This window comes from Nicotiana tomentosiformis, chromosome 7 (genome assembly GCF_000390325.3).
Source record: "Nicotiana tomentosiformis chromosome 7, ASM39032v3, whole genome shotgun sequence".
In the NCBI taxonomy this organism is placed as follows: Eukaryota; Viridiplantae; Streptophyta; class Magnoliopsida; order Solanales; family Solanaceae; genus Nicotiana; species Nicotiana tomentosiformis.
In genome coordinates this window covers 83,245,684-83,270,486 of record NC_090818.1, presented here as the reverse complement: position 1 = coordinate 83,270,486, position 24,803 = coordinate 83,245,684, and the positions used below count along the sequence as shown (strand labels likewise).

At 39.7% G+C, this 24,803-nt stretch overlaps 1 protein-coding gene across 3 annotated transcripts; it reads left to right on the top strand.

Annotated features, from left to right (window-relative positions):
- Positions 1 to 123: 123 nt before the first annotated feature.
- LOC138896525 (uncharacterized) lies at positions 124 to 24,342 on the top strand. 3 transcript variants are annotated; one of them, XR_011409848.1, is made up of 3 exons: positions 124 to 4,811; positions 5,649 to 5,712; positions 23,966 to 24,342. XR_011409848.1 is itself a non-coding variant. In XM_070181686.1 (2 exons), the coding sequence occupies exon 1, from the start codon at positions 2,231 to 2,233 to the stop codon at positions 2,891 to 2,893; it is 663 nt and encodes a 220-aa protein (XP_070037787.1). In that variant the 5' UTR covers positions 124 to 2,230; the 3' UTR covers positions 2,894 to 4,811; positions 5,649 to 5,977. The 3 variants fall into 2 exon arrangements, 2 of the variants coding, with proteins under 2 accessions (XP_070037787.1, XP_070037788.1); XM_070181686.1 differs by lacking the exon at positions 23,966 to 24,342 and having other exon boundaries at positions 5,649 to 5,977.
- The last annotated feature ends 461 nt before the right edge of the window (positions 24,343 to 24,803 follow it).

The window sequence follows — 24,803 nt, the reverse complement described above, 5'->3', positions numbered from 1 at the left end:
CCAAGTCCGAAATCATGATACGAAGCTATTAGAGTCATAAAAATACAGTTTTGGGATCGTTTCCACAAAAGTCAAAATTTGATCAATATTTTCAAATTAAAAATTTAAGTCTAGAATCAAGGGCCAATCAACCAAACCTTTTCCAGATTCTCCCTAGAGATGAGACAGAGATGAACAATGACACTGCAGCGCCGAAATGGCCCCACAATCACCGTCCAGCCATGAAAAACCACCGGATCAAGGTCAAAAGTAGCGCTTACTAAAGGCGCACACAACCATCCAAACATCATCCCAAAACAAATCCAAATTGCTACAAATCTGCTACACAATAGTGCGACTACTGTAGCAGTTCATCGCTTAAGAGCGTCAACAATTTCACAGGCCGTTTCTGGGACGAACTCTAAAATTCCAGGTCATGGAGAATGTTCCCCGTCATCAGGCGCACATCATGACAAAATTTCAGAGAACTCCACCATGGGAATCGCCTCCTCTGATCTGAAAATTGATAGGGAATCAGCACTGGTTGGGAATGGAGTTTCAGGTGTTAAATTGCATCAAACTCAATATAATTCGCTTCCTATTGAAGTGGAGAACACAACCAAACCGTCAATTAGCCATGGGTATCATCAATTATCCTCTAAGCTCACAAATCTAACTGAGACACAAGATACTCGACGAAATGACAAAGTCATGGCTAACCAAAATCCAGAAATTCCCATGGAGTTGGGAGACACAAAAGCAAACACTAATCCATCCACTACATACACTACAAGACTACTCGCGCATCAAACTGCTCAAAATCCATCAAAAACGACGCTTAAATCTATTGAGCTAATACATGGTGAGCCTTCTATCACATTTACTATGGAAGAACTTAGGCAGTTTACTATCGAGGAAGGTTTACACCAGGCCCTAGTTTTAAAATTCTCCTTTGAACGACGGGACATGCAAGAACTTCGAAAGCTTCTGCCGAAACTGTTTGTAACTAAAGGACGCAACTTGATCGGATGGTTGGAGAGAAATCACATACTTATCAGGTTTGATTTGTATGAAGATTATGTTTTAGCAGCTTCTAAATCTGTTAACTATATGCTCGTTAATGGTGAGAACCATCAGTTTCGAGTGTTCCCTTGGACTCTTGGTTTTAATCCTAAGGAAGAAACATCTAGGGCCTTTGTTTGGATATCACTACCTAATCTGCCTCCGATGTTATTTGCCAAGCGATCTATACTTTCAATTGCTTCAGCTGTTGGTAAACCTATAGCAGTTGATAAAGCCACACAAGAAAAATCGAGGCCTAGCACAGCGAGAATTAAAGTCTAACTTGATCTTCTGGATAAGAAACCAAACAGAGTAAGGATTCATTATGTAGACGAAAATATTGGGCAGATTATTGAACTATATCGGGAAGTTGTATATGATAATTTGCCTCAATTTTGTTCGTATTGTAAACATCAAGGACACGGGGAAAATAGCTGCCGTTTGCTAAAACAAAAGAATGTTTTTAATGAAAGAGAAAATCCTTTGTATGAAGGCCAAAACTTTGAGAAGTATCAAGGTGATCTAAGGAATTTGTTGGATGAAAAGAAGAAGGCTGTTGATGTGTTGTCTACCGCTAATGGTGGTGCTCGTATGCCTGAGAAGAGGAATGCAAATGGAAAGGAAATGTTTCAACTTGCAGAAGTTGTTTCTCAGGAATTGAAGGTCTCCAACGAGTCTGTGAGTCATCAAGTTGCAGCTGGAGGTGCTAAGGGCTCAGTTTATGAACCTAGAATTATTCAACACAAGGTGATCGACAGTACAATAGCTGGGGATGATCGACCAACCAATGCTAAGAAGAATGCAGCAGCAGCAGTGTTTGAAAAACCTTGCATTGAACCAGCTGCTGTAGGTTCAAAACTGGAGGCAAATGTTACAGGGAATGCACCTAATGGCCGATGTCCTGTTTCTGGTGCAGTTGTTCCAGTTGCTGAAGCCCTTGCTAGAGTTGCTCAGGACTTGAAATCTGCAGAAAATACAGTGGTTAATCGAGGTATAGCTGGAGCTTCTAAAGGTTCAGCTATTGAACCTGGACATCTTCAACAGATGATGGATGATAGTGCATTAGCTGCAGCTATTCGAGCAATCTATGCTAAGAATAATGCAGCAGATGCAGTGTTAGGACAATTTGACAAAGCTGGAAAATGACCAGTTCCAGCAGTCTCACATGTGGTGGCAAATGTTGCAGTGAATGGAGCTGGTTCAAGACCTACTGCTGGGGATGTTAGAACTACACCTGCACGTGTATCTAGCTAAAACACCAGCAGATTTAATAGCAACTCCAGTGCAAGCTGAAGGGAAAGAATTTGAAGATGTTGATGTTTTGGGTAGAGGAGAAGAAGCAAAAAATGGACGGGTGTTTGGGATCGAAGACATAGCTGGGAAGGTGCATGAAACTCAAGACAAATCTGGTTCCACAGCAGCTCGATACGTTGGTATTAATGATGAGTTTAGTGATGATAAATTAGAGAGGAAGGCAGCAGCTTGTCTAGCTACTGCTGGAGTTATTAAAAGTACTGCTACATTAGGAAAACCAACAGCCCTTGTATCAACTGCTGTGCAAGCTGGGCAGCTACTATCTCCGGGCAAAACAGGAGATGTTTTTTATGGCAATTCTGTTACAGCTCCCTTACAGACAGTAACTTCTCAAAAGTCAGATGTCCAAGCAATGCAAAAATCAAATGAAAGGGAATGGGCAGTAGTGAATCGATCACCAAACAAGAAGAATGCTCCAGCTCCTAAACATAAAGCTCCAATTAATAGAACACAGTCTACTACATCAAATAATCAGGTTGATCAGGAATTAGCTTCAACATCTACGGTTTCTAAGTCACCAGGCAGTGGGAAACACTAGCAGTCCATGAAGAATGTAGAGGCTCGAACAAAAGGCTTAAAAGATCTTGTTCCTGTTGACGACCAAAAGTCTGGGGCATTCCAAGTGTCTAATGCAGCCTCACCAACTTTACATTTTAGCAATCCAGATCTTGCCAAAATGGTAAAGGATGCTCAGGCAGCGATGTTCATAAACACAAATCCAAAGACCAACGCTACATTGGTTACTTTGAATACCTCGGTTCATGAGGTTCCTTCACAGACGGTTGTTGGTGAGCAAACAGATGATTCAGGATATCCGTTACTCTCTACAGGTAACAATCAACATGTGGAGAAAGGTAGGGCATCACCTACACAATCAAATTCTACAAATGAGAAGACTAGTTCTAAGAAACAACAAGTTGCGACGAGTGCAATTGCGGTTAATCGCAAGAGTTGGGCTGAGCAAGTTGAAGAGGAGGAAGAAGAAGATTGTGGAGATAGCTATCAAGATATAACTGATGAAGCAACCCAATGCTCAGGTGACGATGCTGGGCAGAAATATTTTGGAGCAAAGGTGTAATGACCAATCGGTCATTTTGACTTTTAGAACTCCGTTTCCTAAAATAAAACTTCCCGTATGTGCTTTTAATGATTTATGACTTGCAGGGATGGTTGGTTCGGGATTTGGAAGTGTTTGGGTTGAAATCGGAACACTTGGTTCCTTAAGTTGGCTTTAAAAGGCCAAGTTTGACTTTGGTCAACATTTTGAGAAAACGACCTCGGAATAGAATTTTGATGATTCCAACAGCTCCGCGTGGTGATTTTGGACATAGGAGCGTGTTCGAAATTTTATTTGGAAGTCCGTAGTTTAATTAGGCTTGAAATGGCTAAAATAGGAATTTAAGTTTGGAAGTTTGACCGGGGAGTTGACTTTTTGATATCGGAGTCGGAATCCAGTTCTAAAAATTTTCATAACTCCGTTATGTCATTTATGACTTGTGTACAAAATTTGAGGTCAATCAGACTTGATTTGATAGGTTTCGACATCGAATGTAGAAGTTGAAAATTTTAAGTTTTATTAAGCTTGAATTGGAGCGTGATTCATGGTTTTAGCGTCGTTTTATGTGATTTGAGGTTTCAAATAAGTTCGTATGATGTTTTAGGACTTGTTGGTATATTTGGTTGAGGTTCCGAGGGCCTCGGGTGAGTTCAGATGGTTAACAGATCAAAAGTTGGACTTAAAACATCTGCTGCAATTTTCTCTTCTGCTGGAAATTCTGGGCCAAGATCGTGGGTCATGATCGAAGGCAGGGCTCGAGGGTCATGATCGAAGGCAAAGGCTCGAGGGCCATGACCGAAGCCACGATCGAGGCCGAGGATCGAGGCCATGATCAAGCCATGATCGAGGTCGAGGATCGAGGCCATGATCGAAGCCACGATCAAGGCCAAGGATTGAGGCCATGATTGAGGGCCATGATCGAACCACGATCGAGGCCGAGGATTGAGGTCATCATCGAGGGCTGCCTGGGCAGAATTATAAAGGAGGAATTATAGATTGAGGCCGAGGATTGGTCAATATACACGAATATATCATTGTTTTCACTATTTAATTAGTGTTTTGAGATTGAAATTTGGAAAATTTTTGAAATCTCATAGAAACGAATTTTTGAGATTTCGGTATCGATTCGGAGTCGGATTTGAGTGAAACTGGTATGGTTGGACTCGTAATTGAATGAGTTGTCGGATTTCGTAACTTTTGCCGGATTTCGAGACGTGGGCCCCACAGACGAGTTTTTAAATAATTTCGGAATTTTTATTGAAAATGTAGTATTTTCGTATGAAATTGATTCTATAATTTTTGGTGACTGTATCGAATTATTTTTGGTTAGATTCGAGCCAATCAAAGTTGGATAATCGAGGAAAAGGCCTACTAGTGGATTAAATTGGAGCAAGATGAGGTTAGTTTCTTGTCTAATCTTGTGAGGGAAAAATTACCCCATAGGTAATTAAAGTAATAATTAGTGCTAATTGTGGGGGCTCCGTACGCACGAGGTGACGAGAGTCCGTGCGTAGCTACTATTAATGCTAAAGTCCGGATAGTTTAGGACTCAAAGCATGAATTACTTGTGTAAATTGTATTCTTTGTTTAATTAATATATATATATATATATATATATATTGTGAATTGTTAGATAAAAATATTAAAGGATGAAAATTTCATATACTTGATTTTCTGTTTAAATTAATTAATTATTAAGAGAAATTGTTCTTTCTCCCGAAATTATCTTATAATAAATATATTCTCATTCCGGAGGTACATAAGAAAATGTCCTCCTTTCTTGTGGAGCGGGCCGAACGCCTCGACAGGATAGATGCATCTATGGATCGCGCCTCACGTCACTCGGTAGTGTACACGACACTCTGGATCGGGTCGTACGACCTCGGAAGAAAATCGTGCATAATAATAATAATTACACGATACTTGAATTTTTATTGCAGCTTGTAAAGCTAATTGATAAATTTAAAATTTATTGAAATTGAAAGAATTTAATTAATATATTGAGAATTGTTGCATTTGAGGGTTTAATTATTTCTGCTGATTAAATAAAATTATTGTTGACTTTGTGAATCATGCTGGGTTAAATAAATTCTATTTTATTCTATTTAATATTGTTGATCCTTAGTGAGTGTCAAAGTCGACCATCTTGTCTCTACCACTTCGAGATTAGGCTTGATACTTAATGGGTATACGTTGTTTACGTACTCATACTACACTTGCTGCACTTTTTGTACAGGATCTGAGACATTCACTAGTGGAGGACCTATCATCCTACATCCACGTTATCCAGAGGCGTAGTGGTGAGCTGCCTTTCTGAGCCATTCTGCAGCAACCAGTACCTCTTCTTGCATTTTATTCTATCTATTTTTATTTCAGACGGTATTTGGAGTTTTGCATAATCTACTAGATGCTCATATACTTGTGACACCAGGTCTTGGCACACACGTTGGTAGAATTTGAAATTGGTATTATTTTCTTGAATTTAAATTAACCGATATCTTTTCTATTCTCTTTAATATTGCTAGTAAAAGAATAAAATTACTTAAAAAATTATTCTGAAAATAATTGATATAGGTTTAATTTATTTGTTGGCTTGCCTAGCTATAGTGTTGGGCGTCATACGACCTATAGGTGAAATTGGGTCGTGAGAAAAGGGTGAGGCAGTCGTCGAGCAGCTTTCAATTTCATCTACAAGCTTGCAAAAACAAAGGGGCGCAATTATACAAAACGACTGGTCAGATCGTTACACAATTGGACGGCATCACTCTTTGTGCTTTCACTCTCATCCTCACCTGATAATGTAAAAAAAATGGCATGGCATCACCCTTTGAGATTTTTTACTCTCATCCTCACATTATAAAATAATAACAAGCATGGAAACACCCTTCAAACATATTCTCACGTTCACTCAAGCAATAATATTAATATATAAATAAGGCACGACAACACCCTTCGTGCATTTCACTCTTCCTCACCAAGAAATCACATACCACACATTACCAAGCAAGGTGAGAAGAAAAAATTCAACATCCATAATAGTATTTGAACACAACTCATCATATGAGAATATTCCAACAAAATGGCACCAACAACCCATCAAGATTTCAATGATCTCAACACCAATATCTCAATATCCTCAATCATAGAAAATAACATGAATACGAGAAACTAAAGAATTAAACAATCTATCTAAAGCATGGAAGACATATTACACAAATAAATGGCACAATTAAGGCTAATTCTGCCTGCATACTTATTCTATGGCCAACGTATATACACCTGTGACCTTACATATATGTCGCCCCCAACACATAGTTCACATAGCAAATAGATTCGATTCTATCCTATTTTCCTCAAATCAAGTTTAACCAAGACACTTACCTCTTTCCGGAACACAATCAACAATTCAACACGGCTTTTCCTTTAGAACAAGCCTCCAAACCACTTTTCCTTTAGAACAAGCCTCCAAACCAATTAAATCTAGTTAAATATCGTTCAAACAATTCAAAAAAAGCTTTAGAAATTACCCTAAAATGAAAAAGGTTAAATATTTAACATAATTGAAAAAGTCAACAAAAAGTCAACCCAGGCCCACATGGTTGAAATCTCAAATTAAGACCAAATTCCAATTACGCATTCACCCCCGAGCCTAGATATGTAATTTATTTCGAAATCCGACCTCATTTCGAGGTCTAATTTCAATTTCACAAAATTCCTAGATTTTACCCAAAGCCCCCAATTTCTACTCTAAGATCTGTGCGCAAGGTGTTACGAGTTCTTCAGATCGTGCACACCAGCTGCTGCATCAGCTATCCAAAACTATTCGAGACTCACCCGAGCCCCTCAGGCTCCAATCCTAACATCCAATCAAGTGTAGTAAAATCATACAAACTCACTTGCTAGCTCAAATTATCAAAATAACATCAAAATTCAAGAATTGATCATTAAAACTCAAGATTTTCAAGTTCAAAACTCATTTTTTCCAACTTTTCACATAATGTTCCAAAATAGCCTCGGGTCCCCCGTGACCCCAACCAAACATGCGTACAAGTCCAAAATCATCATAAGAACCTACCCAGAATCGTCAAAACACCGATCTGAAATCTTTTACCAAAAATATTGACCGTGGTCAACTGTAGCCACATTTAAACTTAAAAATCACATTTTCTTTACAATTTTACATATAAAATTTCCAAAAAATCGACACGGACCACACGCACAGGTCATAAATCATCAAATTGAGCTATGAAAATCTCGAAACACTGAAAAGGAAGCTAATGCTCAAAACGACCTGCTGGGTCTTTACATTCTCCACATCTAAAAGAAACGTTCGTCCTCGAATGATCCTAGAAATGTACCTGGACTGGCAAAAAGGTGCGGGTATCTACTCCTCATGTCGGCACTCAGACTCCCAAGTATCCTCCTCAATCAGCTGACCTCTCCAATGCACTTTCATAGAAGGAATATCTTTAGATCTCAACGTCCGAACCTGCCGGTCTAGAATAGCCATCGGCTCTTCCTCATAGGTCAAATTCTCATGAAGCTGCACCGTGCTGAAGTCTAAAACATGTGACTGATCTTCATGGTACCGAATGTACCCATGCTAAGCTAGGAGGCAATTCTAGTCTATAAGCAACCTCCCCAACTCTCTCCAAGATCTCAAACTAGTTAATAAACTTCGGGCTCAACTTGCATCAAGCCTTTCATAGGCGACACTCAGAGAAGAACCTTTTCACCTTCCATATAAGCCACATCCCGGACCTTTCGGTCCTCATCACTCTTTTTCCTGGAATTTGTTGTATGGAGCCGCTCCTAAATCACCTTCACCTTCTCCAAAGCATCATGAACCAAGTCCGTGCCCAACAATCTAGCCTGACAGTGCTCAAACCAACCAACCGGAGAATGACATCATGTCCAAAATAAGGCCTCGTATGGAGCCATCTGGATGCTCGACTGATAGCTGTTGTTGTAAGAAAACTCTGGTAGAGGTAGAAACTAGCCCCACTGACCCCTGAAATCCATAGAGCATGCCCACAACATATCCTCCAAAATCTGATTAGTACGGTCAGAATGTTCGTCTATCTGAGGATAAAATATGGTACTCAGCTCGACCCGCGTGCCCAACTCACACTCCACAACTCTCCAAAAGTGTGAAGTGAACTGTGTGCCCCTGTTTGAAATGATAGAAATGGGCACACCGTGCATGCGGATAATCTCCTGAATGTAAATATGAGCCAATCTCTATGAAGAATAGGATGTCATTACAAGAATGAAGTATGCAGACTTAGTCAACTGGTCCATAATAACCCATACTGTGTCATACTTCCTCAAGGTTCTTGGTAAGACTACAACAAAGTCCATAGTGATGCATTCCCATTTCCACTCCGGTATTACTAACTTCTGAGTCAACCCACCCGATTTCTGATGTCATACTTCACTAGTTGACAATTCAAACACCGAGAGATATGTCTAACATTGTCATTCTTCATCTTCAGCCACCAATAGTGCTGCTTCAAGTCACGATACATGTTCGTGACACTTGGGTGAATGGAATACCGTGAACTTGGAGCCTCCTCAAGGATCAAATCTCTCAACGCATCAACATTCGAAACACAAATCCGGCCTTGAATCTGCATAACACCATCATCTCCAATCATGACATCCTTGGCACCACCCCGATGCACTGTGCATTTCAACACCAACAAGCAAGGATCATCAAACTGGCGAGCCTTGATGCGCTCAACAACGATATTGTGCCACAACACAAGCAAGAACCCTACTAGGTTTCAAAACATCCAACCTCACGAACTGGTTAGCCAAAGCCCAAACATCTATAGCTATTGGCCTCTCCACTTTCTGTAAAAATGCCAAACTACCCATGCTCTCCGCCTTCATACTCAAGGCATAGGCCACTACATTGGCCTTCACGGGATGATATAATATGGTGATATCATAGTATTTCAGTAACTCTAACTATTTCCACTACCTCAAATTAAGTTGCCTCTGCTTGAATAGATGATGGAGACTCCGATGGTCAGTATAGACCTCGCATGGAATGTCGTGATGATAGTGCCTCCAAATCATGAGCGCGTGAACAATGGCTGCTAACTTCAAATCATGCACAAGTTCATTCTTCTCATGAAACTTACGCTAACAAGATGCGTAGGCAATCACCCTATCGTCCTGTATTAATACCGTGCCAAGTCCAATAGACAATGTAAGATCCCAAACCTGTGGGCAACACTACCAATACAAGGGCTATAGTTAAATTAGTCTTGAGCTTCTGAAAGCTCTCCTCACACTCGTCGGACCATTTGAAAAGTGCACCCTTCTGGATCAACTTGGTCAATAGGGCTGAAATAGATGAAAACCCCTCCAAGAACCGACGATAATAGCACGCCAAATCCAAGAAGCTTCGAATCTCTGTAGATGAAGTAGTTCTAGGCCAGTTATGAACTGCTTCAATCTTCTTATGATCCACCTTGATACCCTCAGAAGACACAACATGACACAAAAAGGCAACCGAGTCTAACTAGAATTCACACTTCAAACACATGGCATATAACTAATGATCCTTCAAAGCCTGAAGTACAATCCTCAGGTGTAACTCCTGCTCCTCTCTACTGTGAGAATAAACAAGAATATCATCAATGAAGACAATCATGAAGGAATCTAAATAAGGCTTGAACATTTGGTTCATCAAATCCATGAATGCTGCTGGAGCATTAGTCAAGCCAAACGACATTACCAAAAACACGTAATGACCATAACGAGTCCTAAAAGCTATATTAGGGTTATCCGATGCCCTAATCTTCACCTGATGGTAGCCATATCTCAAATCAATCTTGAAAAACACCTTGGCACCCTGAAGTTAATCAAACAATTAATCAATCCTATGAACCGTATACTTGTTTTGATAGTGACCTTATTCAATAGCCGATAATCTATGCACATCCTCATCGATCTGTCCTTCTTCTTAACAAACAACACCGACGCACCTAAGGTGAAATGCTCGGTCTAATGAATCCCTTGTCAAGAAAATCTTGCAACTGATCCTTCAATTCTTTCAACTCAGCTGAAGCCATACGGTACAGTGGAATAGAAATAGGCTGATTGCCCGTGACCAAATCAATGCAAAAGTCGATATCCCTGTCGGGTGGAATACCCGACAAATATGTAGGAAACACCTCAGGAAACTCCCTCACAACCAGTACCAAATCCATAGAAGGAAGCTCCGTACTAGAATATCGGATATAGTCCAAGTACGCCAAACAATACATCTCAACCATATGCTGAGCCTTCAAATATGAAACCACCCTGCTAGTGGAGTGATTAAGGGTCCCTCTCCGCTCTAATCTAGGCAACCCTGACATGGCTAAAGTCAGAGTTTTGACATGACAATCCAAGATAGTATGACACGGAGACAATCAATCCATACCAAGAATGACCTCAAAATCCACCATATTCAACAACAAAAGATCAACTACCGTATCAAATCCATTAATAGTATTCATACAAGACCTATATACCTGATCAACCACAACGGAATCTCCAACCGGTATAGACACAGAAATAAGAACAGCAAGAGAATCACGAGGCATACTCAAATGCAAAGCAAAATATGCCAACACATAAGAATATGTAGAACTCGAATTAAACAACACGAAAGCATCTCTATGATAGACTGAGATAATACCTGTAATAACTGCATCAGACGACTCCGCCTCAGGTCTAATTGGAAATGCATAACAACGGGGCTGAGCCCTACCAACCTGTTCTCCACCTCTGGGATGACCTCTAACTGACTGACCTCCACTTCTATCTAAACTAGCCTCAACCTCGGGCTGCCACAACTCCGCCTCTAGCTAATTGTGCGGGTGGTGGAGCCATCAATGCCGGAACCATGGCACGAGTAACCTGCCGTGGCATACTTCTTTGTGACCTAAGGCAAAACTTTATGATGTTCCTCAGATCTCCACATGTATAATAAGCCCTCGGCTGACGTGACTACTGACCCTGAAACTCTCCCTGTCAACCTGAATAACCACCCTGGTAAATCTGTATTGGAGGTGCACTAACCGGAGCTGGAGGTGCACTATATGCTTGCTGCTCAGGACAATGTCTATTAGCATTGTGGCTGCCTTAAGCACCATGGGTGGCCTGTAGAGCTAACTGAACCGACCTGATAGGTGGCCTCTACCAAAGTATGCCCTGCATCCAGACGAGGCACCACTAAATCCTCAAAAATGACGGGCCTTTTATTTTAGGTCGTCTCCCTATCCTGGCCTCTGATGCACTCGATCCTCCTAGCAATCTCCACTACCCGAGTGAAAGAAATATCAGACTCTGTCTCTCTGGCCATCTAAAGTCTAATTCCCTAGGTAAGACCATCTATGAATCTCCGCACCTTCTACCTCTCAGTAGGATCAGGATAGCTGCATGGCGCGACAAATCCACAAATCTAGTCTCATACTGAGAAATGGTCATGCTACCCTACAGAAGGCGCTCTAACAGACTACGCAACTCCTCTCTCTAAGTGAAGGGAATGAACTTCTCTAAGAACAAATGTGAGAACTGAGCGCATGTGAGAGGAGGTGATCCCGCAGGCCTGTCATGCAGATGCACCTGCCACCACCTCTTGGCAGAACCATGCATCTGGAATATTGTGAAATATAATCCATTGGACTCCACTATACCCACGTTGCGCAAGATCTTTTGGCAAAGGTCCTCATAAGCTGTACTACTAAAGTGAGGGGAACACAACTTGGTGAACTTGTCCAAAATCTTTAGCTCATCAGCCGACATTGCGGGTATGTCCTTGGGTTGTGTAGAAATAATAGGCTGAACCGCCTCAACTGGTAGAACTATTGGGGTCTGATAACCATAAGCCATTTGTTCTGGAGTGTGAGTAGCAGTTGTCTGGGCTCCTCCCCTGGCCTGAGAAACAACTGGTGCTACAAGAAACACACCGGCATCAGCCATACTCTCCATAAGACCAACCATGCGAATTAAGGCATCCTAAAGCACTAGGGTAGCAATGAACCCATCTCGGACATAAGCAGGTGCTACTGGCTAGGATCTCCTCATCCTACTCTATCTCAGGCTTGACAATGGGTGGCGCTGTGTGCGATCTACGCTGAGCTATGCTTATACCTCTAAATCTGCCTCGGCCCCGGCCCCTACCCCTAGTAGTGGCTACTATCTAGGGCTCCGGCTCCTGATCAGCTGCAGATGACGTAAGCCTCCTCACCATATGTGAGAGAATAAGGGAAGAATGATTCAAACTTAATGATAAAACAAAGTTGCACGATAGAGAATGAAAGAAAGAAAGTGAAGTTTCCTAAAGCCTTATAGCCTCTAGAAGATAAGTACAGACGTCTCCGTACCGATTCTAAAGACTCTACTAACTCGTGAGACCTATGCAACCTAGTTCTCTATTACCAACTTTTCACGACCTGAAATCCCAACCAATCGGGTTCGTGATGGAGCCCAATACCGCTTGCTCGGCAAGCTAGCACACAATAAAAAATTATGAAAGAATTGCAATAAATGACTAATCAACAAGATAACAAGAAAAAGTAAAAGCAACTCGCAAGTGAACCAGATAAGTCTAAAATCCATACTAACGTTCAACCTTTCCAAAGATGTGGAGTCACAAGTACATGAGCTTCTAGAGTTTTCTACATACACTGTTCTGAAAGAAATACAGCACTGTCCGAAACTAAATGGAGAAAAGATAAGAAGATGACTCAAGGCCTACGAATGAGATGTAGATCTACCTCGAATCACGTGCCCGGTTTCTGCTAAGCACCTCTCAGAACTCCGCCGGTACCAATATCCGGATTTGCACAAGATGTGTAGATGTGTAGTATGAGTACAACCGACCTAATGTACTTAGTAAGTATCTACCCTAACCTCGACGAGGTAGTGACTAGGTTAAGACAAGACACCTACATAAAACATGTGTAGTTATATATCAGAAGAAACAAAATAACAGATAGAGTATCAAATATAATAGCGGAATAATGATAGGTGAATGAGATAACAAGTACACAGGTAAGGGAGCATAAAATGGAAACATAAATTAAAGTGTTACCGAGTAAGCCTCTTTCAAAAGTAAATAGTGAAGCCACAAATCCAAGCCCACATTCCAAATATCAAAGTAGGAGCATGAAATTAACAACGTTGCATGACATCATCCTTCGTGCTTTTACTTTGATCCTCACATGATAATGTAAAAACAATTGGATGACATCACCGTTCGTGCTTTTACTCTCATCCTCACTTGATAATGTAAAATAATGGCATGACATCACCCTTCGTGCTTTCACTTTCTCACATTATAAAATAATAACAAGCACGGAAACACACTTCATGCATATCCTCATGTTCACTCAAGCCATAATATTAATACTTAAATAAGGCATGACATCACCCTTCGTGCATTTCACTCTTCCTCACCAAGCAATCACATACCGCACATTACCAGCAAGGTGAGAAGAAAATTCAACATCAACAATAGTATTTTAACACAACTCTTTATATGAGAATATTCCAACAAAATGGCACCAACAACCGATCAGCAATTAAATGATCTCAACACCAATATCTCAATATCCTCAATCATAGAAAATAACATGAATACGAGAAATTAAAGATTTAAGCAATCTACCTAAAGCATGGAAGACATAATACACAAATAACATGGCACAATTAAGGCTAATTATGCTTATCCCATGGCCAACGCATATACACCCATAACCCTGCATATATGCCGCCCCCAACACATAGTTCACATAGCAAATAGACTCAATTCTACCCTATTTCCCTCAAATCAAGGTTAACCAAGACACTTACCTCTTTTCGAAACACAATCAGCAATCCAACATGACTTTTCCTTTAAGACCAAGCCTCCAAACCAATCAAACCATTCAAAAAAATCATTAGAAACTACCTCGAATGAAAAAGGTTCAATCTTTAACATAATTGAACAAGTCAACCAAAATGTCAACCGGACCCACTTGGTCGAAATCCAAAATTAAGACCAAATCTCGATTACCCATTCACCCCCGATCACAGATATATCATTTGTTTCGAAATCCGACCTCAATTCGAGGTCTAAATCTCAATTTCACAATCCCTAAATTCTACCCAAAATCCCCAATTTTTACTTTGAAATTCTTGGATTTGATGATGAAATTCATTAAAAAGTAATTGAAATTGATTGAAAAATAAGTTAAAGTCACCTCTATGGAGTCTACTATTTTAAAATGGTGTAAAATGAGCTAAGTCTTGAAATTTTCATATTTTACCCAGCTGCAGATATCGCAATTACAAAACCTTGTTCGCAATTGCGATGTTCGCAAATGCAAACCACTAATCGCAAATGCGATCAACGTCTCAGCTCCACACTTGGCGCAAATGCGACTCTCCCTTCGCATTTGCGAAGGCCCCCTTCATTGCAAATGCGGACCATGCTTCGTAAAAAAGCGAACCTGTGCCTAGTCTATGAGTGTTGCAAATGCGAGGTCCCTCATGGTCGCAAATGTGACTTGTTCTTCGCAAAAGCGAAACCCCAACTCCCAGTCCCACTTCACAATTGCGAGCCTGACATCACACTAGCTGCTGCATCAGTTATCCAAAACTATCCAAAACATATCCGAGCCCCTCAGAATCCAATACGAACATCCACACAAGTATAATAATATCATACAAACTCGCTCGCTAGCTTAAATCATCTAAATAACATCAAAATTCAAGAATCAGTCATTAAATCTCAATATTTTCAAGTTCAAAATTCATTTTATCCAACCTTTCACATGATGCTCCGAAATAGCCTCGATCACCCTAGGACCCTAACTAAATATGTGTACAAGTTCAAAATCATCATACGAACCTACCAGAATTGTCAAAATACCGATCCGAGGTCATTTACCAAAAATGTTGGTCGTGGTCAACTCTAGCCATATTAAAGTCAAAAATCACATTTTCTTTATAATTTCACATATAAACTTTCCAGAAATCGACACGGACCACTCACGCAAGTCATAAATTATCAAATTGAGCCAAGAAAAGTTTTGAAATAATGAAAAGGAAGCTAATACTCAAAATGACCTATCGGGTCGTTACATTACCTATTACAGCAAATAACTTTGAATTGAAGCAGGGGATGCTCCAGACCGATTTAGAATAATTGTATTTTCCGAGACAAATTCAATGACGATTCAAATACTCGCGTAATGGATTTTGATGAAATCATGGATATGTTCCAGTACAACGGGGTATCGAAGGATGCTGTCTATTTAAGAGCATTTCCCTTTTAACTGGAATATAATGCCAAGCACTGGTTGCAGAGTTCGCCAACGAAATAAATTAGGACATGGGAAGATATGATTAACAAATTTCTTGATAAATATTTCTCTTCTGCAAAAACAAGAAATTTAGAAAGGAAATCCATAACTTCTGCCAGAGGGACACGAAAATAGTTTTTGAGGCATGTGAAAGGTTCAAGGAGATAGTTAGAAAATATCAGCATAATGGAATTGAATTGTGGATGCAAATTTAAGATTTTTTTGGATGGACTGATACCTAACTCCAGGCCAACTCTAAGTAATGTAGTCGAAGGTCATCTAAAGATGCAAATTAGTGGTCTGCAGAGGCAAACGAGAGGAGAAAGGCAGTTGGAATACATCAAAGGGATTGCAACACTACTATGTAATCTCAAATTGACTCTATGGCAAAAGAAATCCGGAAGTTGACCATAGCTAAGTCAGAGTGAGCCACAAATGGCTTGTGATTTTTGTGAAACGGGGCACCCAACATATGAATATCAGGCCATAACCGCAGATGAAGAAGTAAATGTTGTGGAGAATTTCAATAGAGGGAACTACCAATGAGGCAACAATTTTAATACTATAGGTCATATACATCCGAGTTTTTCATGGAGCTCTCCAAATAGTAGTCTAAACTAGTGGCAGCAGAATAATCCTAGACCCAAGGGTCAAGGACATCTAGGTTTCAAAACCAACAGTGGCAGCAATATCAGCTTCAACAATCCAATCAGTCTAGTATGAAAGATTCAATGAAGGCTTTTATCAACAAGTCAGATGGGAGATTTGACACCCACGGTACTGCTATCCAGAACTTAGAGAGACAGATACGACAAATTGCCAATATATTATCTGAGAGAGCTCCTGGAACCCTTCCTGCTGATACAGAGAAGAATCTAAAAGAGACAATAAAATTTGTGTATCTGAGGAATGCCAAAACATTAGCAGGCCCTGTTATGAAAACAAAAGTTAAGGTTGTGAGTAAGAAGACTGAAATAGTAGAGAGCTAAAAAATGGTAAACTATATGGTGAGAACAATGCTACTAAAAAGGAGGAGGGTAAGCACAAAAAGAATCATGAAGTTGAGGAAAGAAAACACATGCATGCATTATAGTTTCCGCAAAAGATAAAGAGAGAAAAACTAGACAAGTGTTTTGGGAGATTCTAGGAGATGCTCAAGTAATTATATGTGAATATTTCGTTTATAGAGGTACTCACTCAGATAACTGCCTATGCTAACTTTTGAAGGATATCTTGTCCAATAAATGATAGTTGGAAAAGACAATAGTGGTCAAACTTAATACCCACTGCAGTGCTATCTTGAAAAATAAGATCCCTTAGAAATATGAGAATCTTGGAAGATTCACCATACCATGCTCTTTTGGGAGTGAGAGTTTCAAAAGGCCTTGTGTGACTCAAGAGCATCTATAAATCTAATGGATTTGTCTATTTTCAGAAAAATAGAAGGCGAGCTTGGAGCGATCAAATCAATACAGTGTCCTTGCAACTGTCTAACCATATCACCATCATACTGGAAGGGATAATTGAAGATATTGTGGTGCGGGTTGATAAGTTTGTGTTCCTATAGATTTTTTTGTGGCAGATATTGAGGTGAACAAGGAGGTCCCTCTGATCTTGGGAGACCATTCCTCTACACAACAAGGCAATTCTTAACCTTTAAAAATGTCATGGAGAATAAATGAGGGGAAGCTCATGATCATGGGGAATAAAAATATAGTTTTCCATATGAAAAGGATGATGAAGTACCCTATTGATGGGTCGACTACCTATTCTTGCTTCAAGGTGGATGTTGTTGGTGAGTTGGCTGAGAAGTATAAGTTTGACAAGCTTGTAGATGATTCTCTAGAAAGATGTATCACTCAATCTAGCACAGTGAAGGATGAAGATCCTGAAATCAAGAAAGAGGCAGAAGCTCTTGAGTTTAAAAATCAAGTAGTAGACAAGGAGGAAGTAAAAAAGGAGGCGTCTAAGCCTAGTGTGGAATTAAAAGTGCTCCCTAATCACTTGAAATATGATTTTCTTGAAACTAACAATTTTTCTATGATTATTTCTGCTTACTTGACAGTGAAAAGGAATAGAAGCTAGGTGAGCTACTGAAGAAGTACAAAAAGGCAATTGGTTGGAACATAGCTGATAATCAGGGAATCAACCCAGCCATTTGCATACATAAAATTTTACTGGAAGAAAATAACAATCTAGTAGTGCAACCCTAATGCAAGCTGAATAAAAGTTTGAAGGAGGTGGTTCAAAAAGAGATAGTCAAATTGATTGATGAGGGAGTGATTTTTGCCATCTCTAATAGCATATAGTTTATCCCTATGCAGTTGTACCAGAGAAAGAGAGCAAGAAAGTGGTAAAGAACAAGGGCAATGAGTTGATTCCTACAAGAATAGTCGTGAGGTACAATGTGTATTGTATTATAGGAGGTTGAATAATGCAACAAGGAAGATCACTTTTCACTTCAATTCATTGATCAAATACATGAAAATGTGGCCGGTCATAGATAATACTGCTTTTTAGATGGACATTCAAGCTACAATAAGATACCCATTGCCCATGAAGATATTAAGAAGACCATTTTCACTTGTTCGGCTAGAATTTTGCTTACCGTAGGATGCCATTTTGGTTGTGTAACATATTATCCACTTTTAAGAGGTGCATGATGTTTATCTTCTCAGATCTGAATAGGAAGTGTTTAGAGGTATTTATATATGATTTCTCTTTGTTTGGTGATGTATTTGATGATTGTCTGAAAAACTTGGAACTTGTGCTTAAACATTGTGAAACCACTCACCTGTTACTCAAATGGGAAAAGTGTTACTTCGTGGTTAAAGAGAGAATTGTTCTGGGCCAAAAGGTGACTACAAATGGTATTGATGTTGATGGAGAAAATGTTGATATTATTTCTAGACTTCCATCACCGACTTTAGTGAAGAGAATTAAGAGCTTCTTAGGACATGATAGATTTTATTGAAGGTTCGTCAAAAATATTTCAAGCATTACCAAGCCATTGACAACATTGCTAGCTAAGGAGGTGACGTTTGTGTTTACTGTGGAGTGCCTACGGGCATTTGAATTGGTCAAGGAGAAATTCATTAGTGCTCCTATTCTAGTGACATCAAATTGGAGCTTTACTTTCGAGATAATGTGTGATGTAAGCGATGTAGCTGTGGGAACAATTTTAGGGTAGAGAAAAGATAAAATATTCAGGCCCATTTACTATATAAGTTGAACTCTGAATGATGCCCAGTTGAATTATGCTACTACATAGAGAGATTTCTATGTAGTGGTCATTTCTTTTGACAAGTTCAGATCATATCTTGTGGGGAGTAAAGTAATAGTGCATATAGACTGCTCAACCTTGAAATACTTGCTGAGTAAGAAGGAGTCCAAACCGTGTCTGATGTGGTAGGTATTGTTGTTGCAAGATTTTGATCTTGAGATCAAGGATAGGAAGGGTATTGAAAATCAATTCATGAATCATCTATCTCGACTTGAAACACCACCTGTAGAGACTGTGGAAATAATGGAAGAGTCCCCTGAAAAGCAGATTTTCTCCATTGCTGCTGTCTCTGAAAGAACACCATGGTATGTTGATATAACCAAATATTTAGCTAGCGGATGGTTGCTCGAGATCTCTCCTACGGTCAAAAGAGAAAATTGCAAGGTGAGGTAAAACGTTACTTTTGGAATGACCCTTTCTTGTTTAAATTACGTGTAGATGGCATGATTCGTAAATATGCACCAGAAAAAGAGATGGCAAGTATTCTGTCTCATTCCCATGATAGAGCAGCTGAAGGGCACTATGATGAAAATCGTACTATGGTAAAGGTCATGAATGCCGATTTCTATTGTCCATCTGTATAGGCGCACAGGCATATGTGGCTACATGTGATAAATGTCAAAGGGCATGTAATATTAGCAAAAGGGACAAGATGCCTTTGAAATCGATTTTGGTATGTGAAATTTTTTATGTTTGCGATATTGACTTTATGGGGTCGTTCCCATCGCCCCATTCATATGAGTATATCCTAGTAGCCATTGACTACGCCTCTAAATGGGTCGAGACAACCCCTACTTGGATTAATGATGCTCACGTGATATGTGAATTTTTATAAAAGAATATCTTTAGTTGCTTTGGGACACCTCGAGTGATCAGTAGTGGTAATGGGCCGCATTTTGTGAATAAGCAGTTTGCTGCACTTTTATCTAAGTATAGGGTGACTTATAAAATAGGAACCTCGTACCATGTACAAACTAGAAGACAAGTTGAAGTGTTTAACTAGGTGCTTAAATGAATTCTTAAGAAAATGATTAGTTCTTCTCGTAAGAATTGGTTTGTAAAGTTAGATGAAGCTTTATATGTCACGACCCCAAACCCCCACCGGTGGTGATGGTGCCTAAACCACTTGCAAGGCAAAACAACCATAAAACAGTAGCAGAAGAACAATAACAATATAGAAATAAAAGAGACTAAAGGTCTAATAGCATAAATAATATTAAACAAATACAATAATCCCTCAGAAACTAGTAACACTGAGTCATGAACTTTAACATATTAATACAAGCTTGATAATATAATACACTATCTGAATCGAATACAATAGTAAACTGAGAGAAGGTGTCACGCCCCAAACTCGGGGAGCGCGATCGGCGCTTAACCGAGAGAACCCGACCGAGAAAGCCTGTTAGATTTTTTTCTACCCAAACTCATCCATGAATAAATAGGAGATGTACTCCATTAATCAAATGCTGAAAAGATTTTATTAACAACTTCCAATTCATTCCCATTAGCAGCTTCATTCATAATTTCTAAAATATTACGAGTTTATAGAATTAATGAAAAACATGATTTCCAAATATCAATATTTCTAGTTCAATATCCAACATCAACCACAACCCACAACCTGTCTACGGAGCCTCTAAGTACAATAGAAGAGTAATATGGAAATGCTGACAACAAGGCCCCGGCTATACCTCAAAATACTGGGATGAAGACTTCCTTTGTTAATCCTCAATGATTGAGAAAGAATTGATGGATAATAGGTTGAAAGTTACTCCCCCACTCTAAGAACTCTTTCTCACTCTAAAGTATCAGGTTTTGCTAAAAAAATGGCCCCTTATATCTATTTTAACGAAGTAGGGTCGGGTTTTAAAAACCCCAAAAATGAAGCTCCAGAACAAGTTCTACGGTCGCATATGCGACCGTATAATGAATATGCGGTCCGTGAAATGACCGCGAAATTTGGGTGCCAAAACTAGAAAGGAACTGACCAGGTCTACGGTCACTATGCGGCCCACAGACCTGTTCTGCGGTCTTATAGTGCACCATAGAACCTCCCTCCGAAAAATCCCAAAGCGGGATATGCGACAAGAGTGCGGCCCGCGAAGTGATTATGCGGTCGCATAATGGCCGCGCAATTGACATCAAAATGATCCAGAAAATTGACCCATTCTGCGACCATTTTGCGGTCCGCAGAATGGTTCTACGGTCGCAGAATAGGCCGCGGAAATGCCTACTTCTGCCCAACATATTTTTCAACTCCCCAGCTCACTATTATTAACCTCTACGCCTGCCCCGGCATCATAGAACCCCGATTTTTAGGAAAATTTTCACGGGGCCTTACAGAAGGAGACTCCAAGGACAACAATTAGGGTGCAACTCTACCTCAAGTCTCCACAAAAATAGCCACAAATTCCAATGCTCAGCTGGGTCTAACTCTGGGATATACATAATTAAGTGTAGAGTGCGGTATAAGCACAATCGACCCTATGTACTGAGTAAGTATCGTGACTAACCTCGATAAGTTAGTGGCGAGAATGGTCAATGATACTCATTAATCAACCTGTACAGTTCATGGATATATATGTACACAACAACAGTACCCGAATCTAAGCATGGTAATCAGTCTAACAATTCAGCATATAGAGAAGATATATAAGAATAGCAAATCAAGTTGCATAGAGTCGACATATAGAAAATATATGTAACGTGAGTCATTACATTAACTAAATCAGCATATAGAGAAAATATGCATAAAAGACATGTATATATTTCGAGGCTAGCATATAGAGAAGATAAACAGTAAAAACATGTATACATCCAAGGAGTTTGCATATAGAGAAGATACACAAAGTCAAAACACTTCATCAAGGAGAACATGAGATGAAGTCCCTAAGGGGATGAATCCTTATCCATACGCTGCACAGACAACTCACGTACAATAATCACAACATCCGCACAAACAACTCACGTGCTTTCTACCAGTCCATATCACAGAAAAACATATACAAGAATACATGTATACGAACAACAAATATCAAGTCACATAATCAAGGACTGAGGAAAATGACATGCTAAGGTGTATGTATGTGCGAAGTGTAAAACTACAACTCATATTAGGCGGGTACGCCATAAAAAATCAAGATTCATACTCAAACACGATATCAAGCTTATACATGGACTTTAACATGACTCAAATTGTTCACGTAACTATAAAAATGATCAAGTAGGTAGCGCAGGAAGTATACAATCCAAACAAAGCATGCTAGAATCCTAAGGTCCGATCCAGTCAATGTCAAACATAACATCTGCATATACACTCGTTACCTCGCATATATGTCACTTTTCACACACTCCAATTAGCAAATAAAGTCACATCCCAAAGGGTATTCCATCACACAATATTAGGAAAGATACTTACCTCAAACGAGCCAAATCAATACTCCAAGAATGCCTTCCCCTTGGAAATAACCTCCAACTGTAACGACCCGGCCGGTCATTTTGAGAATTTAAATCCCGTCTAGTGGCATAAGGCCCCGAGCAACTTCGTATTATGTGACTCGACTTGTGTGCGTAGTTGAATTCAATTACTGAGTGATTCGGAGTGATTTGGGACACTTAAGCTTAAGTCTTAGGATTTTGGCTGTAGTCAAAACAATATGAAGATGACTCCGGAATGGAGTACTGTCGGTTCTATTAGCTCTGTTGGGTGATTTTGGACTTAAGAGCGTGTCCGGACTGTAAATCCGAGGTTTGTAGCTAATTTATGCTTGAAATGGTGAAAGTCGAATTTTTGGAGATTTGGACCGGAAGTGGACTTTTTGATATCGGGGTCAGAATGCAATTCTGAGAGTTGGAACAGTTCCGTTATATTATTTGGGACTTGCCTGTAAAATTTGACATCATTCTGGGTTGATTTGATAGGTTTCAGCACGAGTTTTATAAGTTGAAAGATTTAAAAATTTATAAGTTTGATTCATGGTGCGATGCGTAGTTTTAACGTTAGTTGATGTAATTTGAGGGCTTGACTAAGTTCGTATGGTGTTTTAGGATTGGTTGGTATATTTGGTTGAGGTCCCGGGGGTCTCGGGTGAGTTTCAGGTGCTTAATGGATTAAAAGTTTGATTTGTGTTACTGCTAAGTCTTCAGGCTTCTGGTATTTTCGCACCTGCGGTGAAGAGACCACAGGTGCGGGAGCGCACGTACGGAGAGGCAAGCACATAAGCGGAAAAGTGGAGGAGTGCCAGGGGTTGCAGGTGCGAGGAAAATTCCGCATCTGCGTTGCCCGCAGATGCGAAGGTCGAGGAGCAGATGCGAAGGTTGAGGCGCAGGTGCGAGAAAAGATGGACTTGACAGTCTCCGCAGGTGCAGAGAATTTGTGCGCATCAGCGGCTCCGCGAAGCGGATTTTGGCACGCAGAAGCGAGAGGTCGCGCAGATGCGGCTAATTATGTCGCAGGTGCAGTCACGCCTAGGCAGAAAAGAGAAATTCGAGGGTTTGGTTTCTTTCTTCGTTTTTGGACTTGAGAGCTCCAAATTTGGCGATTTTTCGAGGGATTTTCAGAGAAAGCTTTGGGGTAATGATTCCTAACTCATTTTTGGTTGTGTTCCATTAATCTATAGTTGTTTTCTCCATTTAGTTTCGGATTTTTGGGGTTGAAATTGAGAAAAATTGGAAGAACTTCTTCAATAAAGATTTCGAGTTTTGGAAGGGGATTTGTGGTCGAATTTGTGTAATTCTTATATGGTTGGACTCGTGAGTGAATGGGTGTTGATATTTTATGATTTTTACCTGATTCCGAGACGTGGGCCCGGGTCGGCTTCTTTGGGCAAATTTTGTAATTTTTGTTAAAATATTGATTTCATTAATTAAATGAGTCTATTATCGTTGTATTCATGATATGCAATTGTGTTTGGTTAGATTTGGACCATTCGGAGTCGGATAATTGAGCAAAGGGCATTCTTACGGACTGTTTGAGCTTGGTTCGAGGTAAGTATCTTGCCTAACCTTGTGTGAGGGACTTCCCCTTAGGATTTGAGTCTTCTATGTTGATTGTAGTCCGTGTACACGAGGTGACGAGTGCGTGCACGGACTTATTTGTGGGGAGTTGGCCTTTTAGGGTTCTTAGGTCCTTGTATTCATTGAATATGCAGTTGTTCTTGTTATGATTATATATCTTAATTACTAGATTCACATCTACCTGCTTAATTAGAATCAATTGCTTCATGACCCACTATTATTGTTACTTAATTCATATGTGCCTTAACTGAAATTGTTATCTCTTTTATAGCCATGCTATCTTTTCATAACTGCTTATCTTTATTTGGAATTTATATTATTTCATCCTATAATTGTTCAGTCTTAATTGAGGTTATGATTATTTTTTTGCTGCTTATCCTTAATTGAATTGTTGAATATCCTTTTTAATTTCCTCAACCTTAAAAGAAGTTTAGATATCCTATATCTTAGTCGACTTGTTTTATTTGGCATTATTTGATTCGTGTTAGCTTCCCTGTTGTTGAAGTGTATATTGTGGGATCGTTGCTGCACATTAGTTCTCCCTTTGTTGAGCTGTTCTCTTTACGTTTAGCATTCTTTACTTTGGTTATTCCTTGTGAATTGGTTCTACCGTTTCTTTGTAAATTAAAATTCTTGAGTTGATTTACTTGTCGTACTTTGTATTTTTGTCAGTGTTGCTGTTGTACTTGTTGTGGTGATGCATGAGGTTTCTACCGTGCGGTTGTTATTATTATGATGC

Excerpts from the sequence above, each read along its gene's own strand:
- LOC138896525 (XM_070181686.1), top strand. The coding sequence starts at position 2,231 with ATGGAGCTGGTTCAAGACCTACTGCTGGGGATGTTAGAACTACACCTG.